The sequence below is a fragment of the Vicugna pacos genome, chromosome 12, assembly GCF_048564905.1.
Source record: "Vicugna pacos chromosome 12, VicPac4, whole genome shotgun sequence".
In the NCBI taxonomy this organism is placed as follows: Eukaryota; Metazoa; Chordata; class Mammalia; order Artiodactyla; family Camelidae; genus Vicugna; species Vicugna pacos.
The window spans coordinates 10,061,821-10,086,970 of record NC_132998.1 but is presented as its reverse complement, the minus strand read 5'-3'; the positions used below and the strand labels follow the sequence as shown (position 1 = coordinate 10,086,970).

Below are 25,150 nucleotides of genomic sequence, written 5' to 3'. Positions count from 1 at the left end.
AAGGGGGAAACCGGGCCAGCCCCTAGCCAACCCCCCACCCCGTCCCCCTCCCCTTCCTTCCTCCAGCCGCGGCTGTGGATGCCTGGAGAGGGCAGATCCTTTTTATAGACCTGTTGAGCCTGTCCGGGCCATCCTCCCTTCTGGGAGTGAGAAGCTGGGGGTGGTGTAGCTCTCTCCACAACTCTGGACTCTGGAGGGGACTCAGGGCTTCTTGTCCCAGGAGAGGAAGGAAAAAAGGAAACTGCTTCATTTTTGGTTAAAAGAGGAACTTGTTTTTTCTTTCTAATGCTGAACTGCCAGGCAGGACCCCAGTCACCCTTGGGATGCAGAGGTCCGGGTCCGGGTGGAGTGGGGGTAACTGGTGAGGGTAACTTGGCAGTAAGTAAGCACCCGCTTCCTTCCAGGTCTAGGAAGCTGAGGAGCCTGAGGGGTTTGGATGTTTGGGGGAGGGAAATAGTTTGATTACGTGTTCGTTTCAAGCTGGAGTCCCTAGGGCTCAGATTTAAATGTTCAGTGATGCTTTCTGCTAGTTCTAGGCGCCTCTCTTGAGTCTCCCAGGGGGCTCTTCTAGCTCTCAAGAATGCAGATGGATCCTGGAATTTGTTTCTTAGCAGTTTCTCTTCCTCTTCCCCACCATGCCTTAAACCACCTCTCCTTTTATTTGCCAAAGGGTCTTCAAGCTGCAGGGATCATCAGCTGGGTTCACAATCAGGCCTGTCTTCTTGCAGTCCTCTTCAGAAAAGAGAATAACTCAGCTCCTACAATAACTAAATTGTGCTTTTGATGGTGCCTCCCAACTCTCAGAGAAAACCCTTCTCCGCCAGCCTTTCTTCCTCCTCCAGGGCCTTCTCCAGCACCAGAGCAACTGACTAGTTGCCAGACTAGACAAAGGCCTTCCTCTAGTACAAGGTACAGTCTAGGCAGGGATGAACTGTATTGCTTCTCAGATAAGGAAATAAAGCCAGCAAAGATACAGAATGAGTCATTTAAAATGATAATAATAATAAAGAATATCAGTAGCCCATCCTGGATTTCTCATCAGCAGGTTCTGGGCTTCTCAAACAGTAAGAAACCTGACTTGTTAGAGTTCTTTTCTTAGTTTCTTGCCTTTCTAGGGTCCTGAAAAGACTGAGGGATGTGTGTGATGATCCGTCTAGCTGCTCCAGTCCTCACTGCACTGCAAATGACCTTAGCCTGCATGATGTGAAAAATCTAGGCTTGCTTTCTTGTTCAGAGAACTAGAACATGAAGGATTGCAAGACTGCTGAGACTATCTTCTTGTTGGGACTATTTTTCTTTCCTAAGCTCCTTTATCCTAGAGGAGGCAGGACAGGTAAATGAAATTTTAGTGTGTTTTGCTCTGAATAGCTGTAGTTGAAAGCTTACTGAGAGGGAAGATTACAATGATGGTAAAAAGAGGAGAATTTGAATCATTTGTGTATTTTAATTTGTAAAATGTTCACGTTACCAGATTCCTAAGTGGGAAATTGCTAAAAACAAAGAGTAGCTTCAAAATCAGGTTTAACTGGTGAAAGGCAACCAACTGAAGCTGAGCATCAGTCCTTGGCATTGTAATATCTGGAGATACATTCAGGATTTGGGGGACTGGGTTTCCCCTTCCATTTATCAAGTGTTTACTAGGTGTCAACTATATCCCAGGCCTTGAGGATACAAAGTGAAAAGGCATCATCCTCGCCCTCAGATTACTGTGTCTGGTTGGAGAAAATGTGACATTTAGATACCTCTAATGGACGTATGTGAAAAGCATGTGGGGAGGGTATAGATCAGTGGTAGAGCACATGCTTAGCATGCATGAGGTCCTGGGTTCAATCCCCAGTACCCTGATTAAAACAAATAATAATAAATAAATCTAATTACCCTCCACCACAAAACAATCAAACAAACAAAAAGAGCATAGTGGACAGAGTATTCAATAACTGGGAAAGACTTGTAGGAATGTAGGAAAGACTTTATTAGAAATCGTTCTTATTAAAGATAAGAGTTAATGAGCCCAGAAGGAGGACAAGCTCAATGAACTGTGGTTCTGAACTTTGGAGACCCAAGAAAGCATACTTTTGGAGAAAACTTCAACAAAGAACAAACTGAAGGGTAAGAGAGTATAGTGGACAGTTATGGAAGATGATCCTAAATAGGTGCAGGGCAGACCACTGACTGCCACTCTGGAACAGTACTGCTTAAGTGGCTTTGAAGCAAGACAACTCTCAAATCATCCACATTGCTTTTTAAACACAGTCATTAGGAGTTATTTAAGTGATTTCATAAATGGTTATGTAGACAGACTTGAAATAAGTTTATTCTTTGTTTTTTTCGTTTTGTTTAGTCTAAAGAAAATTGGTTCAGGTTTTCACAGATGAATTGGGCAAGATGGATCATGTTCTTTTGCTCCTAGGATCTGTCAGTAAACAAGCTTATGTTGAGGACATCCCTGACTAGGCAGGTTCGGAATTCTGTCTTGTCCTGGAGAAGCAAGAGAGAGTACTGTGAAAAGGATGATGGCTCTAGAATTTCTGAGTCTAAATCTAGGCCTTTTTTTCACTACCTGGAATTAAATCAAACCCTAGTTCCCATTGCAGGCTTAGACCAACTTAGAACTGGGGAAAAAACACAAGCTTTGGAACCAAACAAAACATAGTTTAACTGAAGTATCTGAGCCTCAGTTTTCTCATCTGTATAAAAGGATGACAATTTCTTAAAATGGTTGAAACATTAAGTAAGACAATATACGTGATGTGTTCAGAGGACTGCTCCAGAAAGTTAGTTCCTCCTCCCTCCCCGCCTGCCAGTTTGGGTGTGGTCTTTTGCTAAACACACTAAACAGCTGTTGGAATCTCTAGAGCTTGGTTTACAAAGATGAGTAATGCAGTTTCTTCCCTCCAGGAAGTTTCTTTCCTTCTGGAAGTTTCTTCTCTGAGTTTCTTTCTTTCCTGTTTCTTAATCTCTGATTTATAGACTAATGGAAGAGCTACTTTAAAATGCATATTCTCAAGCCCCACCTGAGAATCTCATTTAGTAGGTGTGAGATGGGGTCTAGGAATTTACCTTTTTAAAGAAACAGTCCAGAGAATATGGACAAAGACCCTGATATTATATTTTGAAAACCTTTGATCTAGGGAGACATGCTATTAATGGAAATGCAATGTGATGTTTTATAAAAAAGTTATAGAAGGGAATGATACTGAGACAGGAGGGAAGGGGGCATGTGAACTGTCCTGGAAGTATGGGCAGGATTTTTTTCAGGACCTAAAAGGTAAAAGTAAAAAAATTTTTTAACAATAATTTTTTTAATTAAGCCCATTTTTATAAATGGTTACAGAAGGCACTACTTTATTCACTTTAAGAACCTGTAGAAAACTTTGTGGAACTATTCTGGATTGGTATCTGGCACTACAATTCATTAGCTTTGTGATCTTGGGCAAGTTACTTCCCAGCGTCCATTTCTTCACTTACAAAAACACGTATCTGTAATACCTACTAATATCTTACTTATGAGAATGACATAAGGAATGCAAGATGCTTAGCTGACCTAGGCACCTAACACTGTAGGAATTCACCTTCTCTAGATCTTGCCCAAAGCAGCAGAGGCCTGTTTTCGGGGAATCCAGACTTTAAAAACTGACGTGACTACAATAACACGAAGTGCTGAGTTGTAAGTTATGAAGTGACACATATAAAATCCAAGTGGGAAAGACAATGTTATTGACAAGCCACCTAGGCTGCCATCACCGAACTAGGATAAAAGAGCGTTAGAATGGGAGGCCACAAATTTAGGTGTCTCAGGAAAAATTTTTAACCTTTGTAGTTGCAAAAAACCTGGAACTCTTATCTTGCTATCGTGCTTTATGTCAGAGGGTATTTACAATTAAGGAGTGGGGAAGTGGCTTACAGGACCTTGACTCTGGGAGGTTCTCCAAAATACTCCAGCCTCGAAAGCAAGCTCTTAAAAAGTTAACCCACCATAAGCAGATAGCACCTTTGTCTGGGGGAACTTAATAAAATGGCGTTTGCTGGAGTCTCACGAAGACCTTGCAAACTGGTCAGCATTAACTGATTGTGTGAGCGCCCTCGCCAGATCTCGTTTCGCCTGCCCCCACAGGGCTTAGACCACATTCAGAGGCGTCCGCCTGCCTGCCTGTCTGCCTGCCCACCCGGGAGGGGTGAGACTTGAGAGGTACTTTTAAGAGTGATTAAATGAAGACTCAAACGAGCCCTGGTGGTGAGGCCGAACTGCGCGCCGAATGGCTCAGCCTGGACACTTGTTGAGCCGCAGGACTCCAGGGAAGCGTTGCCACCTAACCACTGTAAAGACAGCCCCTGAGGAGGGCCAAAATGGCGACGGGCTCCTCTTGGCACAGCCCTGTTCCCTCCCTGACGACGGGCGGCTCTAGTAACGCCCATTGGCCAAGTTGGAGGCGGTGCCTGGCTTCCCCCGCCGCCTCATTGGGCTGAGTAACTGAGGGAGACGCCAGTTCTCCTCTGCCCACTCTAAGTTCCCGCCCTCAGAATGCACAGGGCGTTTAATTGGCTTTTAGTTCACGTCAATTTACGTCCTAGCCTGTCTCTTTTCAGTGTTAATCCAATCATAAATTTCCTGGCTGCCCGCCTGATTTCTGATTGGTTTTGATCGGCTTCATCCTATCCCATTCCTGTCTACTTCTTACCTCCTCCCACCAGTACTTTGCCCAGGTACGTCCAGGGTTCTGGTTGGTCGTTGTTCTGTCACTCCAATAAAAGCTCTTCCTATCCCTACTACTCAGGGAGCCCGCCTGGCAGTTGACTGGTTTCTTTCCGAAGCCTATCATCTCTAGTTCCCGCCCATCTTCACTTCCTGCGTGTTTCATTGGTCTTTAAAACTGAGAGGGCGCTCTTTCAGGGCGGACACCACGCACGCAACTTTGTCTTACACGCCTTAGAGAGCAACTGAGTCTTTCCATTGGGTCATCTGGCCGTCTTTCTTCTGCAAATCCCTCCTTTCTCCCTCCCTCATTGGGCGGGGCAGCAGTGAAGGGGCGGGGCCTAGGCTGGGCTTGTGGCGCTCTGCTCCCTCCTCCTTACCCCCCCCCTCCCTGTCCGGTCCGGGTTCGCTTGCCTCGTCAGCGTCCGCGTTTTTCCTGGCCCCCCCCAACCCCCCCGGCAGGACCCCCTTGAGCTCATCCCTCAGCTGCCACCATGAGCGGTAAGGATGAGTCCACTCCAAGCTTAGGGGTGGGAGGGAAGTGAGGGGGCGCGCGCGAGGGCCGACCGGGCGGTCCCCGCCGTGAGGGGGGGCGGGCGGGAGGCGGCGGCGGCGGCCTTGGTCCCGCCCGGGGCGGAGGGAAGGGAGGGAGAAGGGGCAGTGGCGGGGCCTCCGAGGAGGAGGGGGATGGGCCGCCCGCCCCGGGGGAGGGGGCAGCGTGGCCTCGCCCGCCCCCTGCCCGCCCCGGCCACGGGGGACGGGCTTTACCCCCCACTACTCGGCCGCCCGCCTGAGGCTCCTCCTGCCGGGGGCTGGAGCCGCGGGGGCGGCCCGAGCAGTGCAGGCCCCGCCCGGGCCAACCGCCTCCCTGGTCCGCCCTCTGGTCGCCGCCGGCCCCAAGGCCCTCCCCAACCCCCCCTACATTACCCCTCCCCCCCCGGTAGATTACCCCTCCCCCTACCGTCCCGCCCTTTCCACGCCCCTCACCCCGAAACCGCCCTTTCCCTCTGGGGCCCGCCCTCTATCAGCCCCGAAACCTACTGATTTCTAACCACTGGACCCCTTTAGCCCCTTACAAGTGTTAGAAATGATTCCCCACTCAAAACTTTTTATCTGTTCTTTTCCCCTTTCTCCTCCTCACCTCATGTTACTTTTTACACTTGGATTTTTCTCTTTCTCCGTCTCCTTTGACCCTAATTTTAGCAAGTTTTCCATCCACCCACATGTTGTTTTGTGTCTTACCTATCCTTATTTTTTTTCCCCAGGATACTTTTACTAAACTCTTTCAAACATGCCAACAGACCTTCACATTTTCTATACCACAAGCATCTTCTCAGTGTTTTCTGAGTTTAATTTTGTGCAAGGGAGAATTGAGGCCCAGTTTTGGCACCACCGAGCCTAGTTCACGTCCTACTCGTCCTACAACTGTCCCTTATCCCCCAATCCCTTTTTTTTTTTTTTTTTTGCACTGGTGCCTTTCACCTCCCTGTTAGTCATTTCTGTTTCATCATAGCCTGTTTAACCTTTCCTCACTTTATTCTTTTCCTTCCCCCAACTTTAAGTTATCTTTTTCTTTTTAGACCAAGATCACTCCATGGATGAAATGACAGCTGTGGTGAAGATTGAAAAAGGAGTTGGTGGCAATAATGGGGGCAATGGTAATGGTGGTGGTGCCTTTTCTCAGGCTCGAAGCAGCAGCACTGGCAGTAGCAGCAGCAGTGGAGGAGGAGGAGGGCAGGTAAGTGATGATTTGGACAGAGTGAGGAAGGTGTTGAGAGGATGTAGATATTCTTAGGTGATTGTCTTTTCACAGAAGAATTTTTAGGAAAGTGCTAAACCATTTTATAGATTGGGAAGTAAGCACAGAGACAGGTGACTTGAAGATCCCCAAAGATGAGAATTTCAGTAGTACAGACAGGTCAGGTTTTTGTTTGTTTTTTATTTATTTGGGGTTTTTTTTTCTCTTTATTTGTCTGCACTGTTTGGCTGGTTGGGTTTTTTTGTATAGTGCCCCCTGGGCTGGTAGTTGGGTGTCATTAAACTCCCTCCTTTCCTCTCCCTTATTTCTGGCCAGGAATCCCAGCCATCCCCTTTGGCTCTGCTGGCAGCAACTTGCAGCAGAATTGAGTCACCCAATGAAAACAGCAACAACTCCCAGGGCCCAAGCCAGTCAGGGGGCACAGGTGAGCTTGACCTCACAGCCACACAACTTTCCCAGGGTGCCAATGGCTGGCAGATCATCTCTTCCTCCTCTGGGGCCACCCCTACCTCAAAGGAACAGAGTGGCAGCAGTACCAATGGCAACAGTGGCAGTGAGTCTTCCAAGAATCGCACGGTCTCTGGTGGGCAGTATGTTGTGGCTGCCACCTCCAACCTACAGAACCAGCAAGTCCTGACAGGACTACCTGGAGTGATGCCTAATATTCAGTATCAAGTAATCCCACAGTTCCAGACCGTTGATGGGCAACAGCTGCAGTTTGCTGCCACTGGGGCCCAAGTGCAGCAGGATGGTTCAGGTCAGATACAGATCATACCAGGTGCAAACCAGCAGATCATCACAAATCGAGGAAGTGGAGGCAACATCATTGCTGCTATGCCAAATCTACTCCAGCAGGCTGTCCCCCTCCAAGGCCTGGCTAATAATGTACTCTCAGGACAGACTCAGTATGTGACCAACGTACCAGTGGCCCTGAATGGGAATATCACCTTGCTACCTGTCAACAGCGTTTCTGCAGCTACCTTGACTCCTAGCTCTCAGGCAGTCACGATCAGCAGCTCTGGGTCCCAGGAGAGTGGCTCACAGCCTGTCACCTCAGGGACTGCCATCAGTTCTGCCAGTTTGGTATCATCACAAGCCAGTTCCAGCTCCTTTTTCACCAATGCCAATAGCTACTCAACAACTACTACCACCAGCAACATGGGAATTATGAACTTTACCACCAGCGGATCAGCAGGGACCAACTCTCAAGGCCAGACACCGCAGAGGGTCAGTGGGCTACAGGGGTCTGATGCTCTGAACATCCAGCAGAACCAGACATCTGGAGGCTCACTGCAGGCAAGTCAACAAAAAGAGGGAGAGCAAAACCAGCAGACACAGCAACAGCAACAAATTCTTATCCAGCCTCAGTTAGTTCAGGGGGGACAGGCCCTCCAGGCCCTCCAAGCAGCCCCATTGTCAGGGCAGACCTTTACAACTCAAGCTATCTCCCAGGAAACCCTCCAGAACCTTCAGCTTCAGGCTGTTCCAAACTCTGGCCCCATCATCATCCGGACACCAACAGTGGGGCCCAATGGACAGGTCAGTTGGCAGACTCTTCAGCTGCAGAACCTCCAAGTTCAGAACCCACAGGCCCAGACAATCACCTTGGCCCCAATGCAGGGTGTTTCCTTGGGGCAGACCAGCAGCAGCAGTACCACCCTTACACCCATTGCCTCAGCTGCCTCCATCCCTGCCGGCACAGTCACTGTGAATGCTGCTCAACTCTCCTCCATGCCTGGCCTCCAGACCATTAACCTCAGCGCATTGGGTGCCTCAGGAATCCAGGTGCACCAGCTTCCAAGCCTGCCCTTGGCTATCGCAAATGCCTCAGGTAAGGCTTCAATCTTTTGCGTTTATTTCCAAAACTACCTAGCATCTCAGCTGAAACTATTGAGTCTAACTAAGGGAGTAGAACCTTTTGAGGGTAACAGTTTCTTGAGAGCAAGTCAGTTAGAGAAACAGCAATGATTCTCTTTAAATCATTTGAAATTGACATGGTGGAAACTTTTTTATTTCTTCAGGTAATCAGATGAGAAAGGAGCACTTCTGGGCAATGTTCTTGGGGGTCTCTGTACTTCCAGTGCCTTTGGTGCTACGGAACAAGGGTTGGCAAACTTTTTCTCTAAAAGGCCAGATAGTAAATATTTTAGGCCTTGTGGGCTACATGTGATCTCAGTTACAGGTACTTTTTTGTTTGTTTTTTACAACCCTTTAAAAATGTAAAACTGTTCTTACCTTGAAGGCTTTATTTGGCCTGGGGGCTTACCCCTGTGGATAGGAATTCATTATAAACTTAACCTATTTTTAGGACAGTAAGTCATCAGATATTTCTCGTGAATTGTAAGCAAGGGAACTGTGATACAATGGATTCCAAAGGATTTTTCAACAAAGTAAGTTCCCTCGTTAATCTTTAGTTAACCAGAGTAACCTATCCTCTGAGCAAGCTGGTTAATCAAGGTTTAATTTTTTAAAATTCTACTTACCTTGAAAGTACTGATTTTTTTTTTCTAGTGTATATTTGTAATAAGCTTCCTAGGTGATTCTCATACTGCCTAGGTAATAGGAGCACTTTCTAGGTTGCTTTGAAAGTAGTGAATGGTTGAAAAGGGAGGGGAGAAAAAAAGAAAAAGGAGGGGAAAGAAAAGGAGTGGGGCTTGGAATGGAGTTGGGAGGTGGAGTTGAGAGGAGTTAGGAATAAGGAGAACTTTGAAGGGGAAAAAGAGTCAGGGAGAAAGTATATATTAGAATGTATGTTGAGTCAGTTAACGCTACTATTCAGTCATTTATTTTGAACTGTGTTCATTGTTGGTTAATTTGAAATTTAAAACATCTTTTTAAAAAGGTAAAAGTTCATTTAGAATTTGTCATTTTAAATTCCATTGTGATGGAACTAATCTTAAATAAAGCACAATAAGGATACATACACATTTTTATATTCTGGCATGATATGTAGAAATAATGATGGGAAATAGCTTAATACCACCGAACATCTACTTCTGTTGGAGTATGTGTAGGTTTATTAATTGTTTACTTTTATTATAGTGTCCTCATTCCCTTTAGGCTGGTTCTTATGTAAGAGAGGATAACAAATAGGCAACCGTATTTCCTGCCTCCTGCAGTTAAGTAAAATCCTTGGCGGGGTGGTCTGCTCACATTCCCTAACTTTCTAACAATTCTTGTAGCATGTTTAAAATGACTACATTTTGAGCCTTAAGACAGTAATTTTCTTAGTGAATTGGAGATCATGTAATAATAGAAAGAGCTGGAAGGGACCTGAGAAATCATCTTATACAACTGCCTTTCTAGATGAGGACTTTGAGATACTGAGAAGCACTTTAGTGATGAGACTGCTTGCCATTAGTTCTAGTCTGATGCGTTACCTGTTAATTTTATCTTGGGAAGTGAGAAATCCTTTAGATTGTTAAAAATGTGTTAGAAAAGGTATCTTTGTTTCTTTGAAATTTAATGCTCTAGAGTTGGCAAGTGTTTTATAGGCTAAGAATTTGGGAGTAGAAATGGGAAAAGTTTAATAAAACCTGAACCCTACAGCCTGGAAAATTAGACACTTTCTAGGTAATCTACATTTGTGTGTTTTCTCTTTGCTCTTAGGTTGTTGTATCCAGCAGTTTTGCTCTTCCACAGGAAAGCAAAGCTGCGATTGTTCCAGTTAGTGTTAATTTGCAACTTTTAAAAGGTTTATAACTTAAGCCCTAAAGAACAGTTATGAAGGCACTCTCATTGCTAAATCATACTCTGGGGAAGCCTGCCATTTAATATGTCATAGGATAGAGCTACCTAGCTGTTAAACTGATGGTCTCTGAGCTTAGAAAATGCATGCCTTTCTGTAAGGTAGCAGCAGCGTGACATTGCTAAGGAGAGAATGAGGCTCTGAAAGGCCATTTTGTGAGAGTTGAGATTGCTTGCTTCATTAATAGTGGTTTCTGAAGATACAAGTTTCCTCCTTTCTGGTTTGTCAAACTTGTGCAATGTTTTTTCCCCCTTCAATTGATCTGACTTTATCCGTAATGAAAGAGAATAAAATCATTTCCTGGAACCATAGTGCTCTTTATCTGTTGCCTGGCTGCTACAAATCCTCTCATTTTACTCCCTTTTCTGGTATATAGTTATTTTGGAAAAACAACTTGGCAGTATGATGTAGTGGAAAGAGCCTTGGATGTGAAATCATGTTGTAAGATACAGATAAGTAGGTAGATAGCACTCTGCAAAGTGAGACATTATTATTACTTGGTTGTGGAAGACTGCAGCTTCCATGGTGTGCACTTAGTCTGTTTACGTTTTTATTATTTTTAAAAATCGTCTTTTAAAAATCTTCTAACCTCTCCTGTTGACTTTCACTGTTTACTTTTTTTGCTGAATATACACGCAAAGGCACAAACTTAGAACCAAAATAAGCCAGCCATCTCTGTATTCCTGTCTTTCGTGGCTCTGCCCCTGGTGGGTGGTAGTGAGGAAGGGACCACCCAGTAAACTGAGTTTAGTTTCCAGACAGTGAAATTATCTGTGGGCTCTTAGTTTTTGTTGTTGTTGTTGAAGTTAGTAGCTTTTTCTTTTTTTACCAACACCCTTTCCCCCTTTTCAGCACCCTTTCCTCTCATTTTGTAGTGATACTCTCGTAGATCTTGGTTTTTTGTTTGTTTTAAGCTTAAAGCTTCACATTTTTTGTCAGTCACTGCTAAATCCAGAAAACTTCCCCCAGGTTGAGGAGGGGCCGGTTTTGAAAGACTGAGTTTGGATAACTTCGTGGGAGTTCTTCCTAATAAAGAGTGCAGGGCTGGGCTTTGGCAGGAGAATAAAACATATTTTCTTGATGGCTATAATTCACTCAAGAAGCAAATTTCAGACTCACATCTGCTCAGTTTTATCGAGGTTAGGAAAATGCCTCCTCTTAGATGTTAAGTTGAATGTGATACCAGAGTTAGTTTGCCAACAGTGTCGCTAAACTTGGGGTCAGATTACTGAGACCTAATTTGTTTAAAAAAGTTGTGTTTTAGACTAGTGCATTTGAACATTAGTGATAAGTAGGTTTAGATGATTTAAATGTGTTCAAAATTACCATTCTAGTGCAAAAAGGTCATAGAAGAGAATTTTGTTTTAAAATATACTTTTATCAAATACAGCATCAAATGTTTTTGCATCATTTGCTTTCTTTCTAATATATTTGATTCTTCGAGTGTAAGTGCTTTTTCATTGAGTTCAGTTTTAAGTAGAAAAGGTCTTCTTTAAAACCTAGGTGCCTTGATGATTTGAAACCACTGAGAAGGCAGTCTTCAGACCTTTTCAGTTGCTCCTATTTATTCATTCCAGTGCCTTTCTGTAAATGACGTCACTGTTAAATCACGTTGCATTGTGTAATGTGGCCATTTTAGTTCTTAATTAAATAACACAAGAGTACAAGGGTGCCTAGTGTTTCAGAATTTAGTATCTCTTCTGTTCTTTTATCTCCTTTTCTGTTTAGTTGTTCTACTTTGTAAAGTAACATGTAAGTGTTGCCACTAGAAATTTAGTTCTTCTTGTTCCTTGCTAATTGTTTTGTTTTCCTCCTTGAAAATGTTTTAAAATGTAAGGTGAACATCTGTAGAAGTTTTATTACATAATGCTTTGTAAGTTATCGATTGAGTATCTATAAACATTAATAGATAATAATCAGTTGAATTTTTTGAATTTGCTGCTTAACTGAAAAACAAGCATATTTTTATATTTCTTGTGTCACAACAGTACTATCCTTTTCTCTAACATTTAGCATTATTATATGGGCCCTGGTGTGCTGAAGCATTATTTTAAAAGGTATTATGACCACACCGTGGGTAAGTTGTTAATACTATATTAGATTTTAATAATTAGTCCCTTTAGAAGACCCTGAAAAAGTTACTGAAGAAAGTTATTTTCTTCAGAGTTGATTGCAAATCTGGGCTGTAATTTGAATTTGTACTTTTGCTCCAGTGTTTTTTAAACTCTGAGTGGCTTATGGAAACTGGGAGGTTTTACTTGTTTGACAAGTTTGGATGTGCCTATCTAATTTGGTATGAATCTTGTCACCCTATACGTACAAAATAATAGTTTAACGATTTCGGAGAAGGTGTTAAAATATGAAATACTCAGGTCAAGACAAAGACTTGCCCTTTACAAAATGAGAGAACTCAGTTAAAATCTACATCTCTGAAAAAAATTTGATGGTTTTCATAGAAAATCAGATGTTTGCTGCAAATAATTTAAATACGGTTACATGCTGTTGAGATGGATCTTTTCAAATTATTCCGTATGTTCTTCATTGACTTGACGTTGGATTGCTTAGAAGTTACAGCTCTTTGCAAACACAGTACAATTAAACCAGACTGTCCATGCTAATAGCAATTAAACGGCACGTTGCTGGAGCTGGAAACCCACATCATCTCCAGTACCCACCTTTTGACAGCCTAAGGTGTAGCAAGATTCAGTGAGTTGCCGAAAGTCACTGACAGAATTTAGAGTAACAGAGAGATTTTGACTCTCAGATCAGTATCCTTTCCACTTTATTACTACTTTCTTATCTTTTACTAGGACTTCTTTCAAGTAGGAAAATGAATTTTGTTTTTCGACCCAGTTCAGTTATTTTGAAGTGTTAAATTTGTAACCTAAAACAAATAATAGAAAAAAAGGACAAAAGGCATGGTTAATCAACAGCCTCTTTATAAACTTTGTTATGAATCAAAATTCGTTGTAACCAGAACAATTAATTTGAATTTATTAAATCTGTAATTATAGTCAATGATATGATCAACACATTAGGAAGAAAGAAGCAAGATGGCAAAAGAGAAATCAGTGACTTACATAATCATAAGCAGTTTTTGAAAACATGAAGGTCAGCTGTGTCATACTGGGGTGAGGGAGTATTACTCTATTCTTCCAGCTTTCCCCCTGCAGTTAGGAAGATGTGATCTGTTTCCCTGACTGTTCCTTTCTTATTTTCACCCTGAAGTGCTTAAGACATTTTTATAGCAAACTTAGATGTATTTAAAAAAAATTATCCTGATGTATTTGGGGATATGATTTAACAACTCTTTGAGATACTGTGTATGGCCCAATTTTATCCAGGTTCTACATAGACAATGCATGATATTTTTTTTTTAATTGAGTTATAGTCTGATATTTATTATAGTCATCAGTGATATATCTGAAAATACTCTGCTTAGAATTCTTTGCCAATTTCTTGCACTCATGGAAAAATGTATTTTAATTTTTATGCAGACCATTTTTCTTAAACAAGACAAAAAGCTCTTAACTCTGGCACATAAATGCTTAACAAATTTTGCTAAACTTGTCTACGAATGAAGCATCAAAACTGGAACCCATTTCCACTGTTAACACTTTTGTATATAACTCTTAAGCCTGTTGGGGGCAATTATATTACTAAGTACACTGGTGTCTAGTAAATGCCTACGTAAGTTAGGCTCTTGAAATTCATGGAAACAAATAATATGGTCCCTTGCCTTCTTGGAGCTGTAGTTTCTATTGTGCTGTAGTTACCTACACTTGATGCATTTTAGAGGGGACCAGTTTTCACACAGCTAATCCTAGGGGTTGCAGCAAATATATGAAATAATAGGGTCCCACAGTATTTTGGACTATAGTCTCCTGGTACTGTGTTATATATTGTCAGGCTATTTATTTTTAATTAAGAGTGCATGCAGAAGCAGATGCATGGAAAGAGGGAAGAGATTTGCATAAATATTGTGATGTACTTAATGGTATTTTTGTTTGGTCACTGTTAAATCCCCAGCATTTATGTATTTTTAGGGAAAAATAGTTTAAAATGAAAGAATATGCAAAGTAATATAGTTATTTTTCTAAACAATTATTCTTAATTGTTGTCAAAAACACATGAAATTTACTGTCTTAACCATTTTTAAGTATACAGTTTAAGTATATTCGTATTGTTATGCAACAGATCGCTACAACTTTTTTTATCATACAAAACTGAAACTCTGTACCCATTACACTCCTTATTTCCGCCTCCTCTGGGTCCGTTGCAACTGTTATTCTACTTTGTATTTTTATGAATTTGTCTACTTTAGATATATTATGTAAGTGGAATCGCAGAGTATTTGTCTTTTTGTGACTAACTTATTTCACTTAGCATAATGTCTTATAAGCTCATTCATGTTGTAGCATGTGACTGGATTTCCTTCCTTTTTTTTTTTTTTTTTTTTGAGTAAAGGTAGATTTAATTAGAGAGATACATACTGCATACATAATGCATTCCCATTATTGATGCTGCTGGGAGAAGCTTCGAAAATGAAGCTGGGGAGATGATGGGGTTCTCACAGAGAAAGCTGTGGCATAGCCTGACCACTGAGTGTAAGGCAAGAGAAAGGCAAGTAAAGAGGTGTGGGAATTGGATGCTCAGGTTAAAGTAAAAGTAGGTACACACTCCATAGACAGAGTAAGGGCCGTCTCTGAAGAGGAGGGAGCCAAAAAGGGCCTGGATTTCCTTCTTTTTAGGGCTGAATAATATTCCATTGTATGTTAATACTGCATTTTCTTTATCCATTCATATGTGATGGACATTTGGGTTGCTTCAGCTTCTTGGCTATTGTGAATAGTGCTGATGGGAACTTGGGTGTGCAAATATCTTCGAGATCCTGCTTTCAGTTCTTTCTTTTGGATAAATACCCAGAAGTAGGATTGCTGGATCATATGGTAATTCTATTTTAATTTTTTTGAGGAAATTATATTTTGTAACTTTGCTTTTACTTCTATGAATAAACATTTTTAAAAAGTACATTTTTATACTATATTTTTAGTCAGAACTACATTTTAAGCTTTTCTATCTGAGCAGTTTTTTTTAAACAAAATTACTTTCAAATTTCCTAATCTAACAGAGCAAGATCATGAAAACAATATAGCTGATATCTGGCTGTTTTTACATTATTTAAATCTTGGATACTTGTGAAGTAAAGTGCTTTAAATGTAGCTCAGGGATTGAGATTTGAGACAGGACTTACTGCTGTTTAGGATTGTACATGAAAAATTGTCATGATACACAATGTGTTTGAGCATGTTTTTAAAGATAAATTATTCTTAGGTAACTAGTAATTGCTTACCTCCTTGTTTTAATTACTTATGTATAAAAGAATACAGAAAGCAAAGATGGCTTCTTGTTGGCAAGCAGTTCCCTTTTGGGAATTAATTCAGTGACCCCCTGCCCCCGAGCCCCAGAAAATTTAGGAAACTGCAGCATGGCCAAGCATCTTGGTGAAGTGGTAATTAATCTTTTAGTCAAATACCTGGTCACAGCTGTCTTAATAAAAGCACTAACATATCATGACATTGTAATATTTTTAATTGAAATGTGAAGCAAATTCAGATGTATTCAGACTTAAATTACTGATGGTTCTTTGATTAATTCCTGAAAACGTACTGATGACTAATTGGCTTAAGACTTAAAAATTTTATTGCAATAACTAGAATGGAGACATTATAAAATGTTATCATATTACATAATCTAGATGTGTCTTACCAAAAAATTTAGGAAAAAGTATTTAAACTTTAAAGAAATAGGCACATGTAATAGGGGTTACATGAAATAGGCACCTTCGTTTCCTGTACATGTTTCTTAGTATTGAAAATTTTTACTCCGTTAGGTTTTAATCATTGCTTTGCTTGGCAAAGGAATTTGCTGCTGTTGAAAAGTAGTACCAGCAAAGAAATTTCCAAAAAGCTAAACATCAAACTTATAGCAAACCTTTCATTTTGTTTAGCTCCCCTAAAGCCTCAGTACTATAGATAGCATTGTCCAGAATTATTCTCTTAATGAGAATATTTCTGAAGGACTAATGTTGTATCATCTGAAGACCCACTCATAAAGGCAAGGGTGTCCAGGACCACAGAAGGGGATTGTTTAGAGATGCCTGGCATTTGCTCAGCATGCTCTACAATATTGTACCTAGAGGAAACATAAATACAAGGGTTATGTTTGGAAGACAAGCTTCTGTTCAATTAAGAAGTCAAGTTCAGAGGCTTTTCTGGTTCTGGTTCAAAACCACCTTCAGGCCCATGCAGCTGCCTTCTAAAACCTGAAATGGAGGCTGATACTGAAACCTACTCCTGCACATGAATGGTTCTGTTTATAAGTGAATCCATATTGTGTTATGTCCCCTGTTTTTCTATACCCCACTCCACATTTACCCCTCTTTCTTTCTTTTTTTCTTTTAAATTTTTACTAAAGTGTAGTCAGTTTACAATATTGTGTCAGTTTCTGGTGTACAGCACTATACTTCAGTCATATAGGAATATACATATATTCATTTTCATATTCTTGTTAACCATAAGTTACTGTAAGATATTGAATACAGTTCCTTGTGCTATACAGTATAAACTTGTTTATCTGTTTTATATATAGTGGTTAGTATCTGCAAATCTTGAACTCCAATTTATCCCTTCCCACCCCACCCCCATTTCTTTCTCTAGTCTCCTGTGAGACATTGGTACTATGAACAAACTCAGGAGCTTGCTCAAGAATACTGTTTGTTACGCTGCTGTTAGGAGGGAAAATGAAATGACTCTTTGAAAGTACAATATGAAAATCCACAAAATTGTTGGGAACAGTTGTTGGGAAAAGTTTTTCTACTTGGCTAATACTCTTTTGGATGGGAAGTTATAGATGACTGACTATAACTGGGATCTTAAAAAAAAAAAACTGGAATCTTAAAGCCAAAATACTGTGCGTGTGTGTTTTTTTTTAATGTATTATTTTTGCAAATGAACATGTCTCACACCCTGTATAAGGTTGACTGGTTTAGCTGTGAGTGTACTCTTTAATCTGATGGATGAAATAACTCCAGCTCTGAAACTAGCAGTAATTGGAAATCCTTTGTGAAAGGAAAAGGAAGTTTGTCCAGAATGAGATATTTAGTATGGACAGGGTAGTGACACACTAGGATCCAAATCATAACTTTACTTCTTACTGGCTGTGTGATTTAGGGGAAGTTCTTCATCCTCTCTGAGCTGAGATTTCTTTATCTGTAAAAAGGGGTTAGTATTAATAAAATGAGGTAGATAACATGTAAGAGCACATAAACAAGTGCTCAACACATATCAGAGACTATGTCTCTGTAATTAAAGTTCCATCCCTGTAGTTCTCCCATCCAGTTAAAGGTAGGATTTTAATGACTTAGTTGAAGGCTACTCTTTCTTCTTGTTGTGTGCAGACCTTCATATTCTTTCTTGCCCAATATAGTCCTTGTCCACTGTTGTGAGCCTTAAACTACCACAACTACCAAAGGAAGTAAATTCCAGCTAGTATGCTTTGTTCTTTCATAAACCATTCTGGTATAAATAGTAGTTGACAATAGAGGTTTTTAGAATTACCCGTGGATTTTGTTTCTTTATCTCTCGTTGGCCTGGTTATGAAGTTGATACAGACTCTTTGCTAGAAAAACATTCTCCTTGATGAACACTTTAGCACTCCATCTAATGATACTGGGTTTCTCAGTTTCTGTTTCAGTGAATTATTTTTCTGTTCCTATTTTCTTAAGAGTTGTTTGGTTTTCTGTACATTAAAACAGTTTTGGTTTTTCATTTTACCTTCTTAGAACTTGGTTTTACTAAATCACTTACTTCCTTTTCTACTCTCAGCTAATTCTTGTCTCACCTATCACATCAGCCCCTGCAAAAAAAAAAAAACACTCAACACTTCAAAAATGATTATGAAATAATTTGAGACATGTAGGCAGGTATAAAGGATAATACAAATGGATATTCTTTTACCCATATCCCAGTTGATGAAACAATACATTGCAAATATTATTAAAGTTCACAAAATATGTCTGCCCTCTTAAAATTTTTTAAAATTTCTGCTGAATTATGTGGTTTTATCGAGTAATGGTTGTTTTGGTTGTGTGTTTGTATGCACTAGCTTGTTTTAATCTTCTGTTGCAAAAGGAAAATAGAAAGTTAAGAAACTGATTAGGTCTGAACTGACTAATTAGTAGTTTTGGGATTTCCTGACTTCTGTTCATCTACAGAACAAGGATTATATCTGCTCAATTCTTTGGAATGATGTAGATTCATAGATTTTTAAAAATTTTTTATTTATTAATTTTACAATATTTTTTTAATTGAAGTAGAGTTGATGTACAATATTATATTTACAGGTATACAATATAGTGATTCACAATTTTTCAAGTTTATACACCATTTATAGTTATTATAAAATATTGGCTATATTCCCCATGTTATACAATATGTCCTTGTAGCATATTTTATACCTGATAGTTTGTACTTTTTAACCTCCACTTCCATCTTGCCCCTCCCGCTTCCCTCTCCCCAGTGGTAACCACTAGTTTCTTCTCTACATCTTAGAGTCATAGATGTTAACTGCTCTTTGTACAATTTTAGTTACATCAGTGTTTTAGATCTTAAATGTGTATAGGGCAGGAACCACCTCTGTTTTTCTTTATATGGGGCTTGTTTGATACCATAAACATGGAAATGCAGAATAAATGATCTAAAGAGAGAACAATGGTTGCTGACAAAGGCTGCTGATGTAAATTACAGTTCAGTGTGGGAAGTGGGAAAATTCAAAGCATTCACCTTATGAAGCTCTATAGGCTGAGATTAGAAAACTTTTCTTTGAGGATAAGAAAAACATTTAAAATATATTTTTAAATAACTTGTTTAAATGATATTGGTAAAGACATTAAACAATGCAGATAATACTGCAAGTAAAGTAAAAATTAATTGAAATTTATCCAAAGATAATCACTGTTGAAATTGTGGTAATCATCCTTTGAGCTATCTTTTTGTACTTTTGTGTACAATTTACAAAGAAATCTGTATTTTGTTATATTAATACTTAAATAGGACCATACCATCCCCAATGCTTCATGATCTTATTTTCACTGAACAATGTATCATAAACATCTTTTCCATAAATAATAATAAATACACATCTGCATCATCATTTTAAATGATTGTATGGGAATTCCATAGTATGTTTGTACTAGGATATGCTTAACCGTACTGATAAAAATTTTTTTCCTAAAATTTCATTGTCGTAAGCAATGCTTTGATGAACATCCTTGTTCATACTTTTTATTTTTTAATTTTTTTATTTTTTACTTCTTTTTTTTTTTTTCTCATTCATACTTTTTAGGTTAAAGTTCTATAAGCGAGCAGTTCTACTCCTAGGTATATTTCTAAGAGAAATGAAAGTGTATGTCCACACAGAAACTTGTACACAGATGTTTATAGCAGCACTATTCATAATAGCCAAAAGGTGGAAACATCCTAAATGTCCAGTGGATAAACAAAAGTATATCCTTTTGATGGAATATTATTCAGACATTAAAAAGCAGCCAGATAGTGATACATGCTACAATGTGAGATAACCTGGAAAATAGTCTGCTAAGTTAAAGAAGCCAGACAAAGAAGGTCACATATCATTTTGTTTATGTGAAGTATCTAGAATAGGAAAATCCATAAAGACAGTGGTTGCCAGGGGATGGGGTGATGGGAGACTGGGGAGTGATTCCTTAATGAGTATAGGAGTTTTTCTGGGGTGATGAAAGTTTTGAAAGTAGAGGGAGGTTTTGAAAGTAGAGGGAGGAAAGTAGTTGCACAACATTGTGAATGCATTTAAATACCACTGAGTTTTATACTTTAAAATAGGTAATTGTGTGTGAATTGGTCCTCAAAAAAAATTTCTAAGCATTAGTGGTCGAAAGTTTTATACATTTAATGTTTTGATATTTATAGCTAAACAGTTTCAGAAAGCTAGCAATTTATTGCTTTAAATTTTATTATTTTGTATGTGTGTTTTGGCTGTTTTATTTTCTTTTTTGATGTACAACATAATGTTTTAGTCATACGTATATATACATATATTCCTTTTCATATTCTTTTTAAATCTTTTATTTCATTTTTATCATATTCTTTTTCATTATAGGTTACTACAAGATACTAAATATAATTCCCTATGCTGTACAATAGAAACTTTTTGTTTATCTATTTTATATATAGTAGTTAGTATCTACAGATCTTGAACTCCCAATTTATCCCTTCTCACTCCCTCTTTCCCCTGGTAACCATAAGTTTGTTTTCTGTGTCTGTGAGTCTGTTTCTGTTTTGTAAATAAGTTCATTTGTCTTTTTTTTTTATAAATATACCACATCTTCTTTATCCAGTCACCTGTTGATGGACATTTAGGTTGTTTCCATGTTTTGGCTATTGTAAATAGTGCTGCTATGAACATTGGGGTGCAGGTGTCATCCTGAAGTAGATTTCCTTCTGGGTACAAGCCCAGGAGTGGGATTCCTGGGTCATATGGTAAGTCTATTCCTAGTCTTTTGAGGAATCTCCACACTGTTTTCCATAGTGGCTGCACCAAACTGCATTCCCACCAGCAGTGTAGGAGGGTTCCCCTTTCTCCACAGCCTCTCCAGCATTTGTCATTTTTGGATTTTTGAATGACGGCCATTCTGACTGGTGTGAGGTGATACCTCATTGTAGTTTTGATTTGCATTTCTCTGATAATTAGTGATATTGAACATTTTTTCATGTGCTTTTTGATCATTTGTATGTCTTCCTTGGAGAGTTGCTTGTTTAGGTCTTCTGCCCATTTTTGGATTGGGTTGTTTATTTTTTTCTTATTGAGTTGTATGAGCTGCTTATATATTTTGGAGATCAAGCCTTTGTCATTTGTCTTTTTTTTTAGATTCCACATGTAAGTCATACCATATGGTATTTTTCAGAAAGCTAGGAATTTATACTACCATTGATAATCAATCTTTGCCAGTATGATCTGGGGAAAAAAGGTACTTGCTTTAATTAGCACTGTCTGGTTATTAGGGAATTAAATATATTTTCATTTATTATTTGCATTTTTTTCTCATTTTTGAGTTGCCTGTTTTTATTTTATTATTTTTCTGGTACTTTGTTTTAATAACTCTTCCTTTATGAAAGTTGTAATATTTTCCCTCATTACTACTTAGAATTTTTTTCCTGATTAGTCTCTTATTCTTCCAGGTGAATTGGACACATTTTGTCAGTTTCCCTTAATAAATTCTTCTGGAATTTTTATTTTGATTGACTCATATTATAGTTTCATTATTTTCTTATTGATCCTACATATTTATTTTTACTAAGTTTAAGCTTAGTATTTTACAGTTTTCATTGCTATTGCTAATAGGATCTTTTCTTCTGTTTTATTTCTAACTGGCTCTGATTTGTGTATAGGAAGCCTATTGACTTATGTGCATTAGTTTTATAATGGCTATCTTACTGTAATCTTATTTCTTTCAGTAGTTTTCAGTGATTTTCTTCAGTGATTTTCCAGGTGTACTGTTATGTCACCTACAAATAATTTTACCTACTCTTTTCTAATATTTATACCTCATTTCATTCTTGTCTTGTTAAATAACAGTCGTAATAGTAGGGAATCCTTGTTTTATATCTTACTTTTGAAGAGATGATTTTTCATCATTGCATAGTATTGTCAAGTAGTTTGCACAATTTTTTTCTCTTTTGTCACTCAGGTAGTTTCAAATTTTCCTGTATTGTAAATATAGAATATAATAGAGCATACAGTTCTCTCATTTTAAATCATTTCCTTAGAATAAGTCCTCAGGAGTTTGCTAGTTTTTATTCATTGCATAATCAGTATTAAAAGAGCAGAGAACAGAAAACTCAAAATATATTAAATAAAATGCATACATCTGAATTATTCATTGCCATATTAAGCAAAAGTTGAAGGAAAACAATTTAAGAAAAGGAGTACACAAATGCATAAAAGAGCACCTGTTTATTTTTATGGAGTAGCATTTCCATCTTTTATCCTTGTGTCATACTGTCATTGGCAGTTTAAAGCTGTGATGTGTTTTTGTAAGACTGAGTAGAAATGAGAGTATCTGCTTTTAGTGCTTATCTGGTAATCTGGACAAATTAAGACAAGGGAGAGTCTAGATCTTATATTAAAAAGTAACCCTGGAGTTTATACCTAGGGAGGGGTTGAAATATCAGCTGTACTATATCAGATCCTATGCTTGTACTAGGGGCTTTACTCATGCATGAACTTAGAGACCCCTGTCATTAAAAGGTACCCAACATGTAATTGCCTATTTACCTGGTCACTTCAGGGATCTCAGGATGGTATGGATCTGCAAAGTTACTTTTTTAATATTAATTCAGATATTTATGCTTAATGTTACTACTGTATTATTACACATAGGTAAAGTTTATTTGTGCAAATTAATAGTAATTGAGGGGAAGAAAAAGTGATAATAATGGATATTTTCACCCCCTTTTTGGTTTCCATTATTGTTAACAGTACTATAAATATTTTTTAGAATCTTGTTCACAGAGTATGATAGATGGCTACTATTACTCATTTTTCTTCAGGCCCTGAGGGACAATCTCTAGGGTATTTCCCATGTACTTTATTTTGTTTCAGCATTCTTTCATGCTTTTATTATCACACAACATCTCCTTGCTATATTTTATCCATGAAATTTTCTGAAAATGTGAAATTTTATCCACACTGTTTCTCCTTTCAAAATACACTGCATTCAGAACAGTTATTTCTGCATTGCTAATCAACCCTAAGCTATTTTTAATGGGAATTACATGTAATTTGAAAATTCCGATATGATTATCCTTTTTAAATGGTAAATCCAGTGGTTAGAAACTAAATGTTAGATTACTGTGCATTTTATCCTTTGTTTTATAGTATTCTTTTATTGCTGCTGTTTTAGACACTAGTTACTGAATTTGATGTTACAACTCCCCTAGATAAATTCAAAAGAACATACTGTGAGTAGTAAGGGTACATATATGTATAGAGAGAGAGAGATAGAAAAAAAAAAATTAAAAGTCACATTTAGCTCTCCTTTTATTTTCCTAATATACAGGGATTTATTGAGTACCTCCTAAGTGCCAGGAACAATGCTAGGTATGCTGTATATTAATTTTTATTTTTTAGCATAATATAATTATATCCTTTTTGCCAAAGAGGAAAGTAGGACTCAGAGGTTACTCAGATAGTAAGTGGTGAAACCAGGATTCATACCTAGATTTTTCCAGTTGCACCATTTAGTGCATTACAGTGTACATAATAGCTCTTACTAACTTTAATCATCAGAGGCGCTCAGTAATTTAAAATGTCAGTTGTTGGATATGCACAGTTTGAAAGTCAGTTAAAAGAACGTGATTTAAAATCCAGTGAGGGAGATGAATTGTGTTCATCTCTCCTTTAATCAGGGAAATGATGGAGGCATGAAATAGTCCAAAATTAATATTTTTATCATTCTCTTGTTTTATCATCTTACTGTTCTTACTAAACCAAAAGACTATATTCTTTTAACCTTTATGCTTCCCCTCCACAGCTTTTCTCTGGTATATATTATATATTTAAATGGATTTTAAATCATACCAGTATGAATAGCAATCGGTAATTATAACTAGTTTTGGAAGGATGCTTAAGTAAGTCTCTTTCCCAGGAAATCATCACTATTCTGAGAGCTGGGGAAAAAGATAATATAATTCTAATTCATTTCTCTGTCTTAAAAAACAATCTTTAGTATGGAATGGTGTTGACAGAGTTGAGAAGTAGGTGAAAGTCTTGAAATTTACAAGAATTTCAGTATATTACTAATAATGATCAAATTTTCAATCTTTAGTTTTCTTGGACATGAAAAATAGAGAAATGTGTACCTTTGGATTCATGGTGGATAATATAAAAACTAAGAGTGTTTAGTAAGGAAACATTACCAAAACTTGGGGAAAAAAATGTAGTTTAATGGAGAGATAGCTGAATTATAGTTCCTCAAATGGTCCCATTTAAAATTTGTGCACACCCCCCCCCCTTTTTTTCCCTTCAGCCTCTTCCTTGGGAGAGTGAACTTTTAAAACGCCCATCTGTCACTTAGATACAGTGACACCTAGTGGTGAGAGAGCCTTTGCCATCATTATGTTGATTGCCCTGTACCTCATGAAAACTACCCACTTTCTGAGATGGGAAGAACTAGTTGTTAAATCTATAAAACACTGTTAACATACCAAAAAGTGGGGAGACGCATAGGCTGATTTTTTTTTTTGCTGTGTAGGTGTTTTTAATGATAAAAGTTGTATAATTACACTACAGAAAGTAAGAGAAAAAGAAAGGAGAAAGGGAAAAACAAAACTAACAGCACTCCTTTATTAGTCACCAATTTAGTGTTTGTTCTACATTATGTAAATCTTAATGTATGTATTTCTTTAGCATAGCTTTCTTCTTAGTATGCATGTAATGTGTTTCTTGGTTTGTTCAGTTATATAGCATAAACATTTTTTCCAAATTGTTATACTTCAGTTAATCATAAACTTTACTGACTGCCTAGTATTCCATCAGGTTACTTTAACAATTTCTTTATTTACATTTTAATCCACTTCTTGTATTGCTGTTGTAAATAATTTGATGAGTGTCTGTTCAAACGACTTTTTCCATAGTTGGATTTTTTTAATGGACTCTGACCTTTCCCCGAATAAGTTTTTGTGTTTTTGCTTACTAGTGACATTGAATATTTTTCCTTCTGCTTGTTTACAAGTTGTACCAGTTGATTTGTCTACTGGCATAATATTCTTAAGAACTTGTCTGGGCTCTCTTTTTTTTAATAAAGAAATTCATTGTTTTTAAAGTTTACTGAGAATAACTTCCTCAAGCTCTT

At 38.4% G+C, this 25,150-nt stretch overlaps 1 protein-coding gene across 1 annotated transcript in view; it reads left to right on the top strand.

Moving 5' to 3' along the window:
• The first annotated feature begins 5,090 nt into the window (after nucleotides 1-5,090).
• The window catches only part of SP1 (Sp1 transcription factor), a 35,272-nt gene continuing 15,212 nt past the window's right edge, over nucleotides 5,091-25,150 (top strand). Inside the window, exons 1-3 of the mRNA XM_006203048.4 lie at nucleotides 5,091-5,194; nucleotides 6,274-6,431; nucleotides 6,768-8,283. Of these exons, the coding sequence (XP_006203110.1) occupies nucleotides 5,188-5,194; nucleotides 6,274-6,431; nucleotides 6,768-8,283 (1,681 nt within the window). The 5' untranslated portion in view covers nucleotides 5,091-5,187. The remainder of the gene's footprint in view (nucleotides 5,195-6,273; nucleotides 6,432-6,767; nucleotides 8,284-25,150) is intronic.